The 16,038-nt window shown below is 34.4% G+C and overlaps 1 protein-coding gene across 5 annotated transcripts in view; it reads right to left on the bottom strand.

The window, feature by feature from the left end:
- DCDC1 (doublecortin domain containing 1) overlaps positions 1-16,038 on the bottom strand; it is a 515,544-nt gene that overhangs the window by 458,418 nt on the left and 41,088 nt on the right. For all 5 annotated transcript variants that reach the window (XM_054441512.2, XM_054441511.2, XM_063671024.1 and 2 more), the window contains 3 exons: positions 3,912-4,181; positions 2,504-2,660; positions 1,892-2,054 (listed from right to left, as the gene is read on the bottom strand). In XM_054441512.2, coding sequence (XP_054297487.2) covers positions 1,892-2,054; positions 2,504-2,660; positions 3,912-4,181 — 590 coding nt within the window. The remainder of the gene's footprint in view (positions 1-1,891; positions 2,055-2,503; positions 2,661-3,911; positions 4,182-16,038) is intronic.

The following is a 16,038-nucleotide window of genomic DNA, read 5'->3' as shown; positions in this document are numbered from 1 at the left end:
TTCCCCATTATACTTATCCTAACTCTTTTTAATGGACATGTGATATGCTAGTCTGTGTCCAAGCTCACCTACAATTTCTTTTCTCAAAAGACAAGGCACATCTGCCACCTGCTCTACTCCGTGTCCCAGCAACAACTGTCGAGCAGCATAAAGATTGATTATCAGTCAAAAACCATTGCACAACACCAGATTTTGGTGGGTTAAGCTTGCTGATCCAGCAAGAGATGGTGTGAAATTTTCAGGAATGTGTGCCAACATTTTGGTGCTAAAAGAACAGCAGTGCATGTCACAGTGAAACACAGCCAAAGATATGCAGACAAAGCAGAGAAGTTTTTTGTTCTGGGCTTGGCTTTTGAAAAGGATAAAAGAGAAAACAAAAAGTAGGAGGAAATTAGTTAGTACATTTAAAAATCATCCACCAAGCTCAGTCATGTGTGTGACATTATTATTTTAGGCATACATGTCCAGGAGATTTTCTTCTTAGCTTAGCTATAAATAATTTTTATATGTCTCTTCTACAATACCATTACTCATGTGAAAGGCAAGCATTTCTTATTAATAACAATAATCAAGGATCTTAATGAAGCAATCATTACAAATATATCTGAATTTTTTAAAGTCACAGAAAAGTATTTGCCCACTAAGACTATGTTTTTATATAAGCAATGATTCAATGAATATAAAATTAAGGCAGCCAGCCATATTTTAAACTTAAAGCAAAATGTGAAAAATATGAGTCTACACTATCACATAGGTAATTTTCAGTGAGCATTATAGCAACAAGTTTCTTTACAAGAACCAAATTTTCTTAAATTTTCTATTGAATTCAAGAAATTGCTTATTTCCTGAAGATCAAGTATTACATAAGAGAGAAATCCTAGTACGACTTTATACAATAACATTAACAGAAGGGAGAGATTTTCATCACCTCATCTGTAATGAACTCCAGAATTACTTTTCTTCTACTTATGCAATTACTGCCTAGACTTGCCTTTGATTCACTAGCTTTATAGAAGTTGCAGAAAAAAAATTACTTCTAATAAAGTATAAAAAGCATAGGAAAGTACAGCAGTTAAACACACTGAGTTTTTATGGCAAAGTCCTTATTCCTCACGTTATTTAAATCCGATTATCATACATAGCACTTGATACCAAACTCTGGGTACAACATGCTTGGAAGAATATTCTTAGATAGTAGTGCTTTTATTTCTCCCTTAAAATGTATTCTTTTCCACTGAAGAAAGAAAAACGTTATTTTTTAAAATTTTAGAAAATCTCCACATTTCTGAAATGTTGGAAGAAATGAACTTTTTGGAAAACCTTAATTGAAAATATGTGTAGGATTATATTATACATTTTAAGGTTAAAAAATAATCAAGCTGGAACATTTCTTATGAAATATGTTATTAGGAGAATCATATGTATATAAGAAATGCATGTTCATTACTGGCCACATTTTCATAATTATGTTGATACTATCTGAAAAAAGACCAAGAGTGTAAATGAATAAATGATACTTGAAACTTTGAACTATTTTCTGAGAGGATAAGTCTAATGAATTATGTCTGTTGAGTGTCACAGAAACTAAACAGTAAATTCAATAATCTATGATTTAATTTATTATATTTTCACCATTTAACCTCCTGCAGGCTCCCTAATGTCTATTCAGATCTATATTAAATTAAGCACCAATGCTAATGAAGGGCAATAAACGTGGCTGTCAGTGGATTTTTCTTTCATTAAGCACATTATCCTCTTACTGAGCTGTAAATGCGTAAACATTAGTTTTGTTAAACCATGCAAAAAAGACAGGATGAAAATCATTTTTTAATTGCACTCCTTAAGCAATTCAGTATGTGTGGGGGTAGGGTAGTTTTTAAATCTTTTTTACCTTTAATTTTTTTGAATGGATTTAAAAAGGGCTCTCCCGTTGAAACATAAACATCGGCTTCATGGGGTATATCTTCAGGTTCGAGGGCTTCCTTGCCGTCTGCCAAGAACACTCGTCTTGCGGCCATGTTCAGATTCAGCTTTTCTGTGCACTCTTCCAGCAGCTAGAAGAAAGCAAAAGGTAAGTCAAAGTGATTTACGACAAAGAAAGTAATATATTTCCCTCAAAACCAAAGGTTCTAATGATCAAAATAGAAACCCAATTGAGTCACTTGCCAATACAGTTATTTTCTAGCAGTTGAAAATACAGAAATAAAAGGTAAGTCAAAGCATGAAGCATATCTAATTATTGACTAAATTTAATATTTAAATGTCATTTTAATAACTCTACAAGGTATTGTAGAGTTGCATGTGTTTAAATACACTATTTATATATTGAATTTTTTAAAAAAAGGAAAGGAGTGAAATTCCTATGAAATCTATGTATATATAAGCAATCTGTAGATTCAGATTCTTAAAAAGAAAATATTAACAATAATTTTCTCATTTTTTATATTATAAAGAGAGTAAGGGGAAAAAAATAAAGCACAGAAAACTTTGGAACACTAGTTACCAAGGTGATGGTTGGTACAGTAACTCTGGCAAAGACTGTTCTAGATCCATTTTTGTAAGCTGTTACTTTAATCACTCTTGGTTGAAGTTTGTGTCTTTGAGACAATTTCTGCCAATTCCAGGCTGACTGAAATTTTAAAGAAGAGAACCCTGCAACCCTGAAGAAAAAGAAAAACATAAAAATTGATGCATGTTAATTAGTAAAAACTTTTAAATAAATATTATCCTGGATTTTTTAAAACAGATATAAGCACTAAAGATTGTTCCTATGTATATAAGTATACCTAACAAAACTTTTTATAGGATAAGACTGTTGTTACAGAGTAACACTCTCACTATTTAAACATTCAAAAAAATTTAAAACACAGTGTTTGCCAAAACTGCTCATATAAAACATATATATCAGAATAAATGATTTTTTATCACTTTACTTATAAAATACAACAGTCTTTTTAAAATATATATATATTATATGCAACTAAAAATTATATATATGAGATATGTTCTGATAGCAAAAAATAGTAATATGGTCTTAATATCATGAAACAGCAAATGGCTAAGATTCTATCCAAGTTTTCATGTTTATCAAAGTTCTTTAATTTTTTAAAAAATGTTTAAAATTCAAAAACATTTGATTTTAAAATTTTGATTCCAAGGTTAATTGTATTGCTCTCATTTCAAACTGTTTGGAAGTGGTAACAGTGAAGATTTATAAGTTTTGTCTTCGGGCAAAACTAATTTTGATCTTTATGATTTTTCTCAGCAAAAGTATGTGGTAAACTGACTAACGTCAAATTTTCTTCATAATTCTCTAACTAACCAAGTTAATTTGTAATGCCACAGAAGAAGAGTAAATATTTTAAAATAAAAATGTCACACAAATTAAAAACACAACATATCCACATATTCAAACATTTGAAAATAGTGGGGTATTAGTTTCTTGGTTTGATTTTTGTTTTTACTAATATTTTCTTCTGTCTATGAACTCTCGTGTTAACAGTTTATGATAACAATCTTGATGTGAAAACATATTTACAAAATGGTTTTATAATAATTTCATTCAATTCAATTCTGTTTCAAACTATTGGTTAAATATCAAAAGAAAGCATTTTTATTTTTAAATAAGTTCGTGTGAGCAAAGATATTTCATGATCCTAGCCTGATTCTGCTTCAAATATTCTTTTCAGAGTTTCTGATTACCCAGGTTGAAGTGTATCTCATATTTCCCACAGTGTAATTAACAACATTCTACTCTGGTGCTTTCAAAGAAAAAAACAAAAACAAAAACAAAACCCTAGAGATGTGTTACATTTTAATGTCTGAGATAGTCAATTGAAACATTATAAATTCTGCTCAAAGGAAAGAACTTCAACAATAGGTTAAAAAGAATAGAGAACAGCTTTGATTACCTCAGTTGACCCACTGGAGCACTGACAGGTCTGTTTCTCTTGGATGCTGATATAAAACAAGAATTGTTTTTACTGTTTGATGTGTAGCTATCTAGGTTTGATATTTCATCATGGCTGTGATCTGATGCTGTTTGATGTGTGGAGCAATCTTGAAGTCCTGACCCTTCTGATACTGCTGCTGAATGCACAAGTCTGTTGGGGCCAAACTGAGACTGCAAATAATCATCAGTAGTTTTAATAACTGCTTTTGCCTGGGATGACATAAACTCTCTGGAAGAAACAATGCATGGAAGAATACAATTAATTGATTTGTAATCATTTATTAACAAATTCCACATAATAACGAGTTGTGTGCTATGTGCTACACAAAATATTACACACTTAGCCATTATTTTGTTTAATGCCTACAATATTCCTGGGAAGTGGTTATTATTTTTATTCCCATTTTATAGATTTAAGAAATTGAGGCTCAGTGAGGTTAATTAACTTGCCCACTGTCACATAATCAATAACTGACAGGATGGGAATTTGAACCCAAGCCTGTCCTGAAATAAAATCCACATTCATAACCATTAAGCTTCATTGCTTTACTTAATTCAACCAAAAGGAAGCTTGCATAATGTTTAAAACAATGTAAGTATAATTTTTAAATTCTTAGGTACACTTTATTTTCTAATACTTACTTAGCACTCTGCTGTTAAAAATATGTGGGTCCTACCCTCAAGAAACTTGCAAACAATCCCCCAATAGAGAATATATGTTAAATAAACTGAAACTGAGTGTGTACTAACCTTAAAGATGCAAAGAATTCATTGAAGGCCATTTTAGAATGGTTGGGAATAAAGTTGGTAAAGCCTTCACAGCAGACCTGAGATTAGCCTAACTAACTCATCTCAGTTTGTTCAGGACTATCCTGGTTTTGGCACTGAGGGTCACACATTCCAGGAACTCCCTCAGTCTCAGATAAACTGGGCCAGTTGGTCACCCTACTGGTATTTAGGCTGGAAGAGTAGTATTTGGATGAACTATGATGTGTGAACAGGGAACCACATGACCTGGAAGAATATATTAATCTATGTAGACACCAAATTGGGAAGATGAATAGGTATAGAATATACTGGTATGATAAAATAAAATAAGTTTTAATATATTTGCAAATATTGAGCTGTATGGTGATCACGCATAGATAGTCAGGTTCCATGTATTACCGTAATTGGAACTATCTTTGCACAAACGAAATCTGCTTCTTTCCAATTTGCTCATTCCTCAATAGTTATTGCCTAACATAACCCCCCCAAACACATCCCCAATTATAAATTAACATATGTTCAGTGTTGAAAGCTCAGCAGGGATTGCCCCTCCTCCAAATCTTTCACATCCACAAATGTCATTATAATCACAATTATTTCTTCCAGCCTGCCCTCTTTATTCTCACAAACGAGTAAAATGGTCAATTATTTCCTCTGAAAAAATGAATGGTAGTCACACGTCAGAGGGAAAATGGATGTTTGTGTGTGTGTGTGTGTGTGTGTGTGTGTGTGTGTGTGCTCACACAGTGGACCCAGGAGAACTACACCTCTGGAATCCAAGCAGTTGTATTCTGCTGTTGTTATCATATGTTTCTATCCAAGTCTGCCCTTGACTGAGTACAGTACTGGGGAGAGGAGCGGCCTTCCCTACACATTGAAGATATAACCAGGTTCAAAACTGTGGCAAACAACGCCTTGAAAGGGTCTTTGGACTAGCTCTGGCAAAAGTGGCACCTCCCTGCAGACCACCTAAGCCACTCAGATTTTGATAACAGTGGTGAGTGATGGCATGTGGCAGCAGTCATTTCAAACTGGCAGTGTTTCTGCAGCAATAGCAATGGAGCTTCACACGGTCACCAAGCTCTTCAACCTGGGGAAGACCAGTAAACAGCCAGGGGAAAGAATCACAGATTTCATAAACAGTTCCAAGTTTCCAATAAATAGTTACTTGAAGAGCAGATTCCCATATTTTTTTAAAAAATGGAATTCCCTACTTAAAAGTAGAATAAGGTGTCTTTTTTAATGAACGTATTTTTTTCATTGTGAAATATTTTTATAAATATACTAATGATTTTAACATAATAATCCATTATTCTACCACCATAAGGCAAAAGGTTTTTATTTTTTCATATTCTAAAGTTTTAATCATGTTATGTCCTCAATTCTATTGCCTTCTGACTAAACACTGTTTTATAACCATTATTCATGTTGCTCTATGCTCTGTATGGATTTTACTGGAATATAATATTTTATCAACTATATTGATATAGCCCTCTTCTACCTAGTTATGCATGGGCTGTCTATCATTTTGTTTGTCACACATATCTTCCCCGTCTTCTGGTAACAGCACTTGCATTCTTTTGGGAATGCAAACTCTTCCCAACTCTACATGATCCTGATAGGGTTATGACAAGAGACCATAGATTTACCCAGTGAATGGTAAAAATAATTAAATTTAAATATATAGTTCAACTATATATTTATTTATTACATGGTTTTCTCTAGTAATTTATATCTGAAAGTGGGAGAAGGGGTAGTTTTTCACGTTAAAGAGTTAATATTATTGGTCCACTATGAATAGTCTTCAGCTTTGATATATTTTACAACATTGAGGACAGGTTTTCAGTAATTCTTTTTTTTTTTTTTTTCCTTTTTGAGATGGAATATTGCTCTGTTGCCCAGGCTGGAGTGCAGTGGCGCGATCTCAGCTCACTGCAACATCTGCCTCCCAGGTTCAAGCGATTCTTCTGCCTCAGCCTCCTGAGTAGCTGAGACTACAGGCGCGTGCAACCACGCCCGGCTGATTTTTTTGTATTTTTAGTAGAGACGGTGTTTCACCATGTTAGCCAGGATGGTCTCAATCTCCTGACTTCATGATCCTCCCACCTCGGCTTTTCAAAGTGCTGGGATTACACCGCGCCCGGCCTCAGTAGTTCTTACACACTGTCAAACTCATCTTTCTTATAACAATTGATAGGTGTTTCATAGCTTGTTAGGTGTTGGAGAGGATGATCACATACCCTTGCAAAGCCAATTTGTCCCACATTGGAATTAAACCCACATAGTCAGTTTGCTAAATTGGTGCTGGAATGAAGGGTGTTAGGTTCCTTCAGCTTTCCAGAAACAGAGAGGCACACTTAGGTTTCAAGTGATAACGCTTATTATCAAGATACATAGAAAGTTATGAAAGTAAATAAAACCACTCCTGCAGGGCACAAAAATTGGAAGGCCATTCATGGCTGTCAAGGATACACTAGTGACTTAATTCTAGTAGACTCCATGCTTTTTGACTCAGCACCTCCTATCTCCTTCTGTGTCTACCTGCCTTTTCTTCATACATCATTATTGCCTGATTTACCTCTAACCTCCCCCTCTTTCCTTATGGCTTCTGCTAACTTCCTCTATGTGTCTCCTCATTTCTATGCTAAATTACTTTCTTCAGTCTCTGTCTATACGACTTACATTCAAATTCCTCAAAGAGTTTAATTTCATCACTACACAGGATAGGACACCCCTGTTGGGTAGAACTCTTATGTGAGGCAACCTCATGCTACTGGCAAGCCTGCATATGGGAAAGTACCTATCAATGGCCCAGCTAGAGATAGGACAGCAGGATGCACAATGGAGGTACACAGGAGGTAGGGTAATATGGACTGTCAGTGCCTTCCAAACAGGGAAAATATAATTGGGTGGGGACTTGCATGGCCTGTCTGGGACACTAAGATGAGCAGAGACACTATATATTGATTGATTTTAAAAGTATTCACTAAAATACATCATACAAGTTAAATTTCTGCCAGAAGTGTTTAAATGTAACAACTGCTGAAACACTGCTCTGATTCTTTTGATTATTTTAATATTAGTCATTCACTTCTAATCACAGAGGAATATAAGAATACAGTACCATGATTGCAGGCCCAGTCTCTGGACCATCTGGCCCAACAGTCTATGTCAATGTTGGCCCAAAGAGATGTGGATCAAAAGGAAGGATTGTGCTCCTTGACAATTCTAAAGATGCCAGTCTTGAGGGTGAAGAATTGAACACAAACAACTGCCAGCATGATAACCTGATCATCATAATACAGGAATTTATTACTCCCTCAAAATCATCCCCATTTATTTCTGAGAGTCCTCAAAGTGGTACATCATGAATTTCTGAAAGTATCTCCTATGTCCCTGTAAAAATATGTTGGTAAGAGTCACAGCTGTTTCCACTCTCTTCTCTCACTGCCTCTCTGCTGCCACGATCAGTCACAAGAACAATGAGGTCCATGCCAAGGTACTACCTCAGAGTGTTCCCAAAGACTCTAGTGCCAGAAGAATCTAGTATAGGGATGATGAAAAGAGACACCTCTCCAACCCTGTCCTATTAAGTCACCGAAACTCTGAAGCAGCTCAACTTGTGGGTAGAGCCCCAAGGAGTCTTCTTTCAACAGTTCCATCAGCTTTTGGCCCTTACTTGCCCAATTACAGGGACTCTCATCCAGGCTAGGCAAGGTATAAATCGTATATCATGCCCTCCATATTGACAATGATAGTAACAATACTAATAGCTAATTCCTACATAGCATTTATGTCAGACACTGTTCTAAGCATTTTATATATATTTATAATTTAATCCTCACAACAGCCCTATATTATTATTCCCCTTTTCCAGATGAGTAAATCAAGGGCTTATGGTATTTGAACTTATGTCTACAATCTTGCTGTGATGGTTAATTTTATGTATCAACTTGACTAGGCAACAGGATGTCCAGATATCTGAGGAAACATTATTTCTGGGTGTGTCTGTGAGGATGTTTCCAGAAGAGATTAGCATTTGAACTGGTGGACCAAGTAAAGCAGATGGCCCTCCCTAGGGCAGATGGGCATCATTCAATCTATTGAGGGCCTGATTAGACCAAAAAGGCAAAGAAGGTTGGAATCTGGCTTCCTCTGCCTTACTGCTTCAGCTGGGACATTAATCTTCCCTGTTCTGGTCACTCTTGGTTCTCAGGCCTTCAAACTCAGATTGGAAACTACAGCAACGGCCCTCTGTCTCTCAGGCCTTTGAACCACACCACTGGTTTTCCTGGGTCTCCAGCTTGTAGATGGCTAATCATGAGACTTCACAGCCTCCATCATCGGGTGAGCCAATACCTTATCCTATGTACATATATAATATATAAACAAAATATGCAGTATATAGGCTGGACATGGTGGCTTATGTCTGTAATCCCAGCACTTTGGGAGGCTGAGGTGGGAGGATTGCTGAAATAGGGAGTTCAAGATCAGCCTGGGCAACATAGCGAGACCTCGTCTCTAAAAAAAATTACAAAAAATTATAAAGTCAAATAAAATATTTAGTTTTAAAGTATAAATTTAAAAATAAAATAAAATATTAAAACCTTTCTCTGGAGAACCCTAATACATTTGCTATTTGTTTTCTGTTTTACCTATCTGTTCTATGCTCTTTTTCACTTCTTTGTTGTCTTTGTTTAGATTAAAAAATAATTTTCCATTATTTCACTTCCCCTTCTATTAGGTTATATGTTATACATTTGCTTAACTTTATTTTTACTGGTTATACTAGCCATTACAATATGAATCCTTGTCCTATTAAAGTTTAACATGATTACTTACTCATTACTTTCCAGACAATGCACAAACCTTAAAACACATTATATCTGTTTATTGTTGCTTCCTAGGGCTGATGAACAATACCTTTGTTCCCATTTTCATGAATAGGTGCATCTGTCTTTCAGGGGTCCTAGCCTTATGCAGGGAGCTCAGCTCCAAAATATTCCTTGCTCGAGCTTGAGGTTTTGCATCCTGTCCTTCCTGTGCTTCTTGAGAACTATTAATTATATACATTTTACATTATAATTTATTTTAAGATCTACATTTTTAAGATCTACATTAAGATCTATACAGCTATCTTTTCTAAAATTCAGTAAGTTGTATGATAGTTTTGCTGAATTTTGTCTTTCCCAACTGATACTAAATTTAATTTAGTGCTGTGGTTATTTTTATTTATTGGCCCATATGTAGTCTCCATGAACACGTATAGTTCCTTTGCATGTGAATTCCTAAACCAATTGTTCTAGAAAATGGTCTTTTGTCCAAAGACAAAAACAAAAACAAAAAACAAAACAAAACAAAACCCTCACCTTCTCCTCACCTACTGTTGAGATTTTCTATAACATTCTGGAACCTGGGCTAATTTTACAACATAGATTTTCTTTTTAATATTTCTGTCAGATTGATCATCTTGTCCTGGAAGTGTATATGTCTCTACTGCAAATTTTTCATGACATCTGTAAACAACTTACATATAAACAGACAAAGTAGTTCCTTTTTCAGTATGATTTCTATGCCAACCCCATATGAAGAATGTGCTTCCTCCCTGTGCATCCATACCTGCCCTGGAAGATTTGATAGCCAGAATTACTATATCTCATTGGTTATTTCCTATCATATAAAATGCTAGCCTTTAATTTCTGTCAAACATTTCAGTTTATCATTGTATTATTTAATCTTTTGCCATGATATAGAAGCATTCTTTTTAAGCCTGAAGTTTAAATTCTACTAAAATGGATTAATACAAGAACATTAATCATTACTTCATAAGTACACTTCCTTTAAAAATCTATTTATATATCTAACCTACCTACCTACCACTTACTTCTCCATCCATTATTAGTTGTACATGTATTGAAGCACAACAAACTACCACAAAATTAGTGGCTTAAAATAACATCTATTTATTAGCACACTATTTCTGCAGGTCCAGAGTCTGGGCAAAGCTTAGCTGGATCCTCTGTTCAGGATCTCACAGAGCTGAAATCAAGGTGTCAGCTGGGGCTGCAGTCTCATCTGATGCTCAGGGTCCTCTTCCAAGCTCATTCAGGTTGGTGCCAGAATTCAGTTCTTGACTGCTATAGAACTTATACTGACTATCATCTTTTTTGAGGCTAGGAATAGCTTAGCTTTCTAAGTTGTCTGTCTATGATCGCTATCATTTAAGAGTTCATCTGATTAGGTCAGGCACACCCAGAATAATATCCCTTTTAATTAACTTTAAGATAACTGATTATGTCACTTAACAACATCTGCAAAAATCTTTTCTCTTTTGCCATATAATGAAACTTAATCATGATGGTGATATCTCATTATATTCACAGGTCCTAAAGATCTTAAACATTGTGGAATTTACAACCCTCTTGATATTTCAGGGTAGCATTTAATTATGCTTACTCTCTGAGATTTTCATTAAATCTAGTTTACAATTTTTGCTTCACAAAGCAACAACTAATTAATCTTTAAGGTCTAAAAATACAAGAAAATATTCTTAGGAAGGAGTACAGAAAAAAACAGGTAAGTAGACCATAAGAATTAAGGAGATGACTACAGATTTGACAAGAACAATTTTTCTCCTCATTTCCTCTCCTTAATGGCATTAGTAAACTTTAGCGACTTTTTATAGCAATTTGAAGAAAACTCCTAGTAAAATCATACTTCTTGGTCTCACATTCAACACCTTCTACCAAGTGGTGCTGCTCATTACTCCCCTGTAATATCCCTCAGCTATAACTACACCACATTGCCTTCCATAGTTCCTATCTGCATACCTTTTTTTTTTTTTTTTTTTTTGAGACAGAGTCTCGCTCTGTCGCCCAGGCTGGAGTACAGTGGTATAGTCTCGGCTCACTGCAAGCTCCGCCTCCTGGGTTCACACCATCCTCCTGCCTCAGCCTCCCGAGTAGCTGAGACTACAGGTGCATGCTGCCACGCCCGGCTAATTTTTTGTATTTTTAGTAGAGAGGGGGTTTCACCGTGTTAGCCAGGATGGTCTCGATCTCCTGACCTTGTGATCCGCCCACCTCAGCCTCCCAAATTGCTGGAATTACAGGCGTGAGCCACCGTGCCCGGCCATCTGCATATCTTTTTACCAATCGTGTTCACTCAGCTAATCTATACCTATTACTGTACTCCCTTCAAAAAATAAATATTTAATAAATGTTAATCTTAACTCAGAACTTACATTTTCTAGAACCTCTTTCATAATAACATTAATTGTCAGGTGAAAGAGTGAACTATTAAATAGTTACACATATAAATTTACAATTACTGATCATGATTAGCTCTGAAGAAAAAGCCCTGGTTACCGAAGGGAAAAATTCCAGGGGTTAGGGTCATGGAAAAGGCCTCACCAAAACTGTTTAGGATGACAGGACACATAAGAGAAGTTAATTCTGCCAGATCATAGTTATTCCTTATTCCAAATCATTTTCCCAGGCCCTTTGTATAAACTGATGTCCTGTTTTGCATATTGCCATGTTTGCTTTGTTATCGGTTATATGATTCAAGATGATTTCAGATCCCACTCTGCAAGAGTAAGATCCTTGTTTTACATCTGCTACATTTCCACAGGAACTCAACCAGTGGTTGATATGAAGGAATTATTCTTTGATAATTATGACAGCGTGCAAAAATGTATCCAAATGCCACTGAAAAGAAACAAACACAATTTAAGAAATAAAATAAAAGAAAGCTGAAGCCAAGAGTTATGTCAGGTAATGTTGATTATCTATGTAAGTCATTTCCCCCATTTCTTCTTAGATAAAGTCTCGGTTATTTTTAGGAATTCATCTTCCTTATATGCCCATGGAAAGTATCCTATGATCAGCTCCAGTGAGTAAATCTTCAATGGTCTAAAGCCAATGATGGTAATTTCATTTCCCTTGACCCTGGCAGGTTAAGTAATCTGCTTGTGATCTAATTTTGGCCAATGAGACATAAAAAAATCTTTTACAGAAAGGTTATTTGCCCTAATGAAAAAGAGATACAAGTGATCAAATATCCATCTTCTTTACTCGGACATTGTTGAGAGAACATGTGATGAACCATCTTGCAAGCAGGAGGGGTCAAGCCAAAGGATCTAGCCAATATTCTGAAGATGGCAGAGGCAAAGACACAATGAGCCAGACTTTTTGATAACACTGCGGAACTGCTGAATTTAACCCTAAAATTGCTCTCTCTCTGAATTCTTCTTATGTGAAATAATGAATGTTCCTCATTTTTAAAGTCACTTTCAGTTGAATTTTGTTACTTTCCACTGATAGTGGCCTAACATAATCAGCTTTCCACTACTGCATTAAATGTAATGGACATGTAGTATAATGTAACTGACAATCCGAATTACTTTTGCTTTATTTTTAGTTTTATTAAACACCTTTACTAATGTTGAATTAATTTCAAAATAAGGTAAAATATAAACTATCTGCTATTTTCTAAAAATTCTACTTTTATTTAATCAGGAACGTTTCACCAGAAATTTCAGTATAAGCATAAAATGACATGGAGTTTTTATTTTCCCTCTTTATGAAACACAAAACATCCTTGCTATGTTTAGATTTCTATGGCATAAATTTGCATGTGGCTAATAATTCTATTCTTAAGCAGGAAACATAGTTACTTTGACAGACCCTGGCTCAAAAACAAACATGCAGGTATAAGTTATCACACAATTTGGATGTGAATTCAACAGCAGGATAATGAAATGACAGTTGCCAAGGATTTGTACTTGCTGTCGCTTCATACTAGTGTTGCCTGTCAAAATGTCTCTTTTTCTTATATAGAAGCCATAGAATTTTTATGGATAGCAATTACTTACAATATGAAATGAAGTACATCAAATCTAACAACCACTCTTTAGCCCTTCATTATTTGGTAGTCTCTGTTAAATGCAGTCAACCATTTTCATCTAAATTATTTATTTATAGTGTATATTTGACAAGCATATATTTCTTGCTTTATATTCTTATGGCATTTAAACCTTCCTGAAGAGTTTTTTTTAATATTATCATTTGTAAAACTTATCTTTATTATAGTACCATTTTAATGGTAATTAAGCTCTTGAATTGAAATATATACAAATAAAATATAGACACAAAGGGAAATGACCATAAGTATATTCAATAATGAATCATCAGTTTAAAATACTGGAATGCAACCAATAAAAGAAATAACCCCACTTATGTTTGGTGAATGTAAGCTTTTATAAAATCTCTTAAGTACACAAAACACAAAGATTTTATTAAACTTCATCCTGCCCTTTCTCCAACTTGCTTAAACTTCCAAAGATACAAATAACTTTCTCCATTTGCTAGATTCTGTGATAAAATACAATTTAAACATCATAGAAAATGAGTAATAAAAGTAAAAAATTCCCCACAAGTTTTACTTCCAATTCCAGAAGAAAATGTAATTCTAATTTGGCCTAAAAATGTTTATAAGGGTTTTTCCAACTGCAGAGCAATTTCAGGATATTTTATAACACATAACAAATTTTTACTTGCAACTCAATGATTGAATAATAACCAAAACATTATGTTCAAACTACATATATACGACATAGAATATATTCAATAAGTGTTTGTTAAGTTAAACTTGTTTACTTTTGCAGAAGAAAAATTTCTAAAGAAGAAGAACAATTTCCAAGATTCATAAAGACACATCTGAGCATAGCATCGGGGGCATAAATCATTCCACCCAAAGGAAACAAAAAAAAAGTTTTTTACTTGTGTAAAAGTATACAGGAATAAAAATAAGGCATATGTGAAATTTAAAACTGGGGGGCTTATAAATATTATATACAACTTTTCCAGAAGAAATTTAAATTTTCAAAAAGAAACAATGATCTAGTCTTTTAACATTTTATAAAGAAAATATTATATTTATATGTAGATCTGCAGAAATATTTGTAAAGGCTTGAAGGAAAAAACCTGGAAAAAAATTATGAACTGGAGAAAATATAATTTCTTGGGTAGCAGGAGTCTAAAACAGTGAAGGTGTTACCATGCTTCATTCACTATTGCTGTTTTCTTCTCACTCCCTTCTGTTACTCATTCCATGGTGGGAATCGACAGTTCATTTTTGGAATGTTGAAGTTGCTAAACTTAAACTGTCCATAGGAAAGGCAATGTTTATATTTCAAAAATGTTTATATTTCAAAAAGGATCTAAGATTTATTCCAAGTAAAAAGTACCCAAGATAAATGACATTAAATAGTGATTGAATAGATTAAGTGTCTGTTAGTATCCTTGAAAGCAAGGTTTGCTTGTGAAAAAGTAACCTAGATAAATGTACAACAAAAAAATGGTTAGTATTTACTTTTTAAAAACTGATTTCAGTTCTCATTTAATTTACTAAAAGTAATTTTCTTCCTCAAGGAATTGTAAGAGTTGGTAATGTACTGAGCTGCCAGCAGGATAAAAAATACTATAACTTCCCATTATAAAAATCATCAAATCACATTCCTTAGATGATAATTGGCTGAAAATCATTAAAACAACATATTTTACATTGAGATGAAAAAATATATTAATCGTTTACAACATTCTCCTAATGTAAAAATGCAATTTTAATTTGGAGCTCTTCCACTCCAGCATTTGGAGTGCTGGATATGAATACGGTGAAACTATGCCTGGATACCTGCTACTAATAAATAACTGATTCTGTCATCCATGTCTCCAAGGCTATTGCCCGATTCTGGGTCACCTGGGAATGCATCAGACTACAGCTGAGCAGGAAAAGTTTACTATTGTGCAACTTTCCTGGAAGTAGCCACAGAAATGAGGCTACATTTTTTTTAGTCACGTGACCTCCAAATGGTGAGTCATAAAATAAGAGGATGAAACCTTTGGTATAATAAGCTGAAAACATTTATGATGTTGGTGTTAGTTTTCTTGTGAGGGGGCATATCCTGGCACAGAGGTTTTCACTGTGTTATAAGCAAATGCAGCATGGAGTGACAGCAGAGGAAACACATGGAAAGAAAGAACAGAGGGAAGGACAGTGGATAATGTAAATATAATGAAAAGTAAACTGATAGCATCAGATAGTAACAAGAAAATAAAGTGGTCACTGTATGGCTACTTTGAATGGACTTAATATATATACATATATATGTAGGCATATTTTGTAAAAATACAGTGTATTAATTAATGAAGAAAAGCACAATCTCTGTGATACAAGTAGGAAAAATAAATTGAATATATTTTAATAATTATTTCTCATAAAAAGACCACAAGATGGTAGAAGAAAGGTGGCAAGGA

This window comes from Pongo pygmaeus, chromosome 9, assembly GCF_028885625.2.
Source record: "Pongo pygmaeus isolate AG05252 chromosome 9, NHGRI_mPonPyg2-v2.0_pri, whole genome shotgun sequence".
NCBI classification, from domain to species: Eukaryota; Metazoa; Chordata; class Mammalia; order Primates; family Hominidae; genus Pongo; species Pongo pygmaeus.
This window is presented reverse-complemented; position numbering and strand designations above follow the sequence as displayed.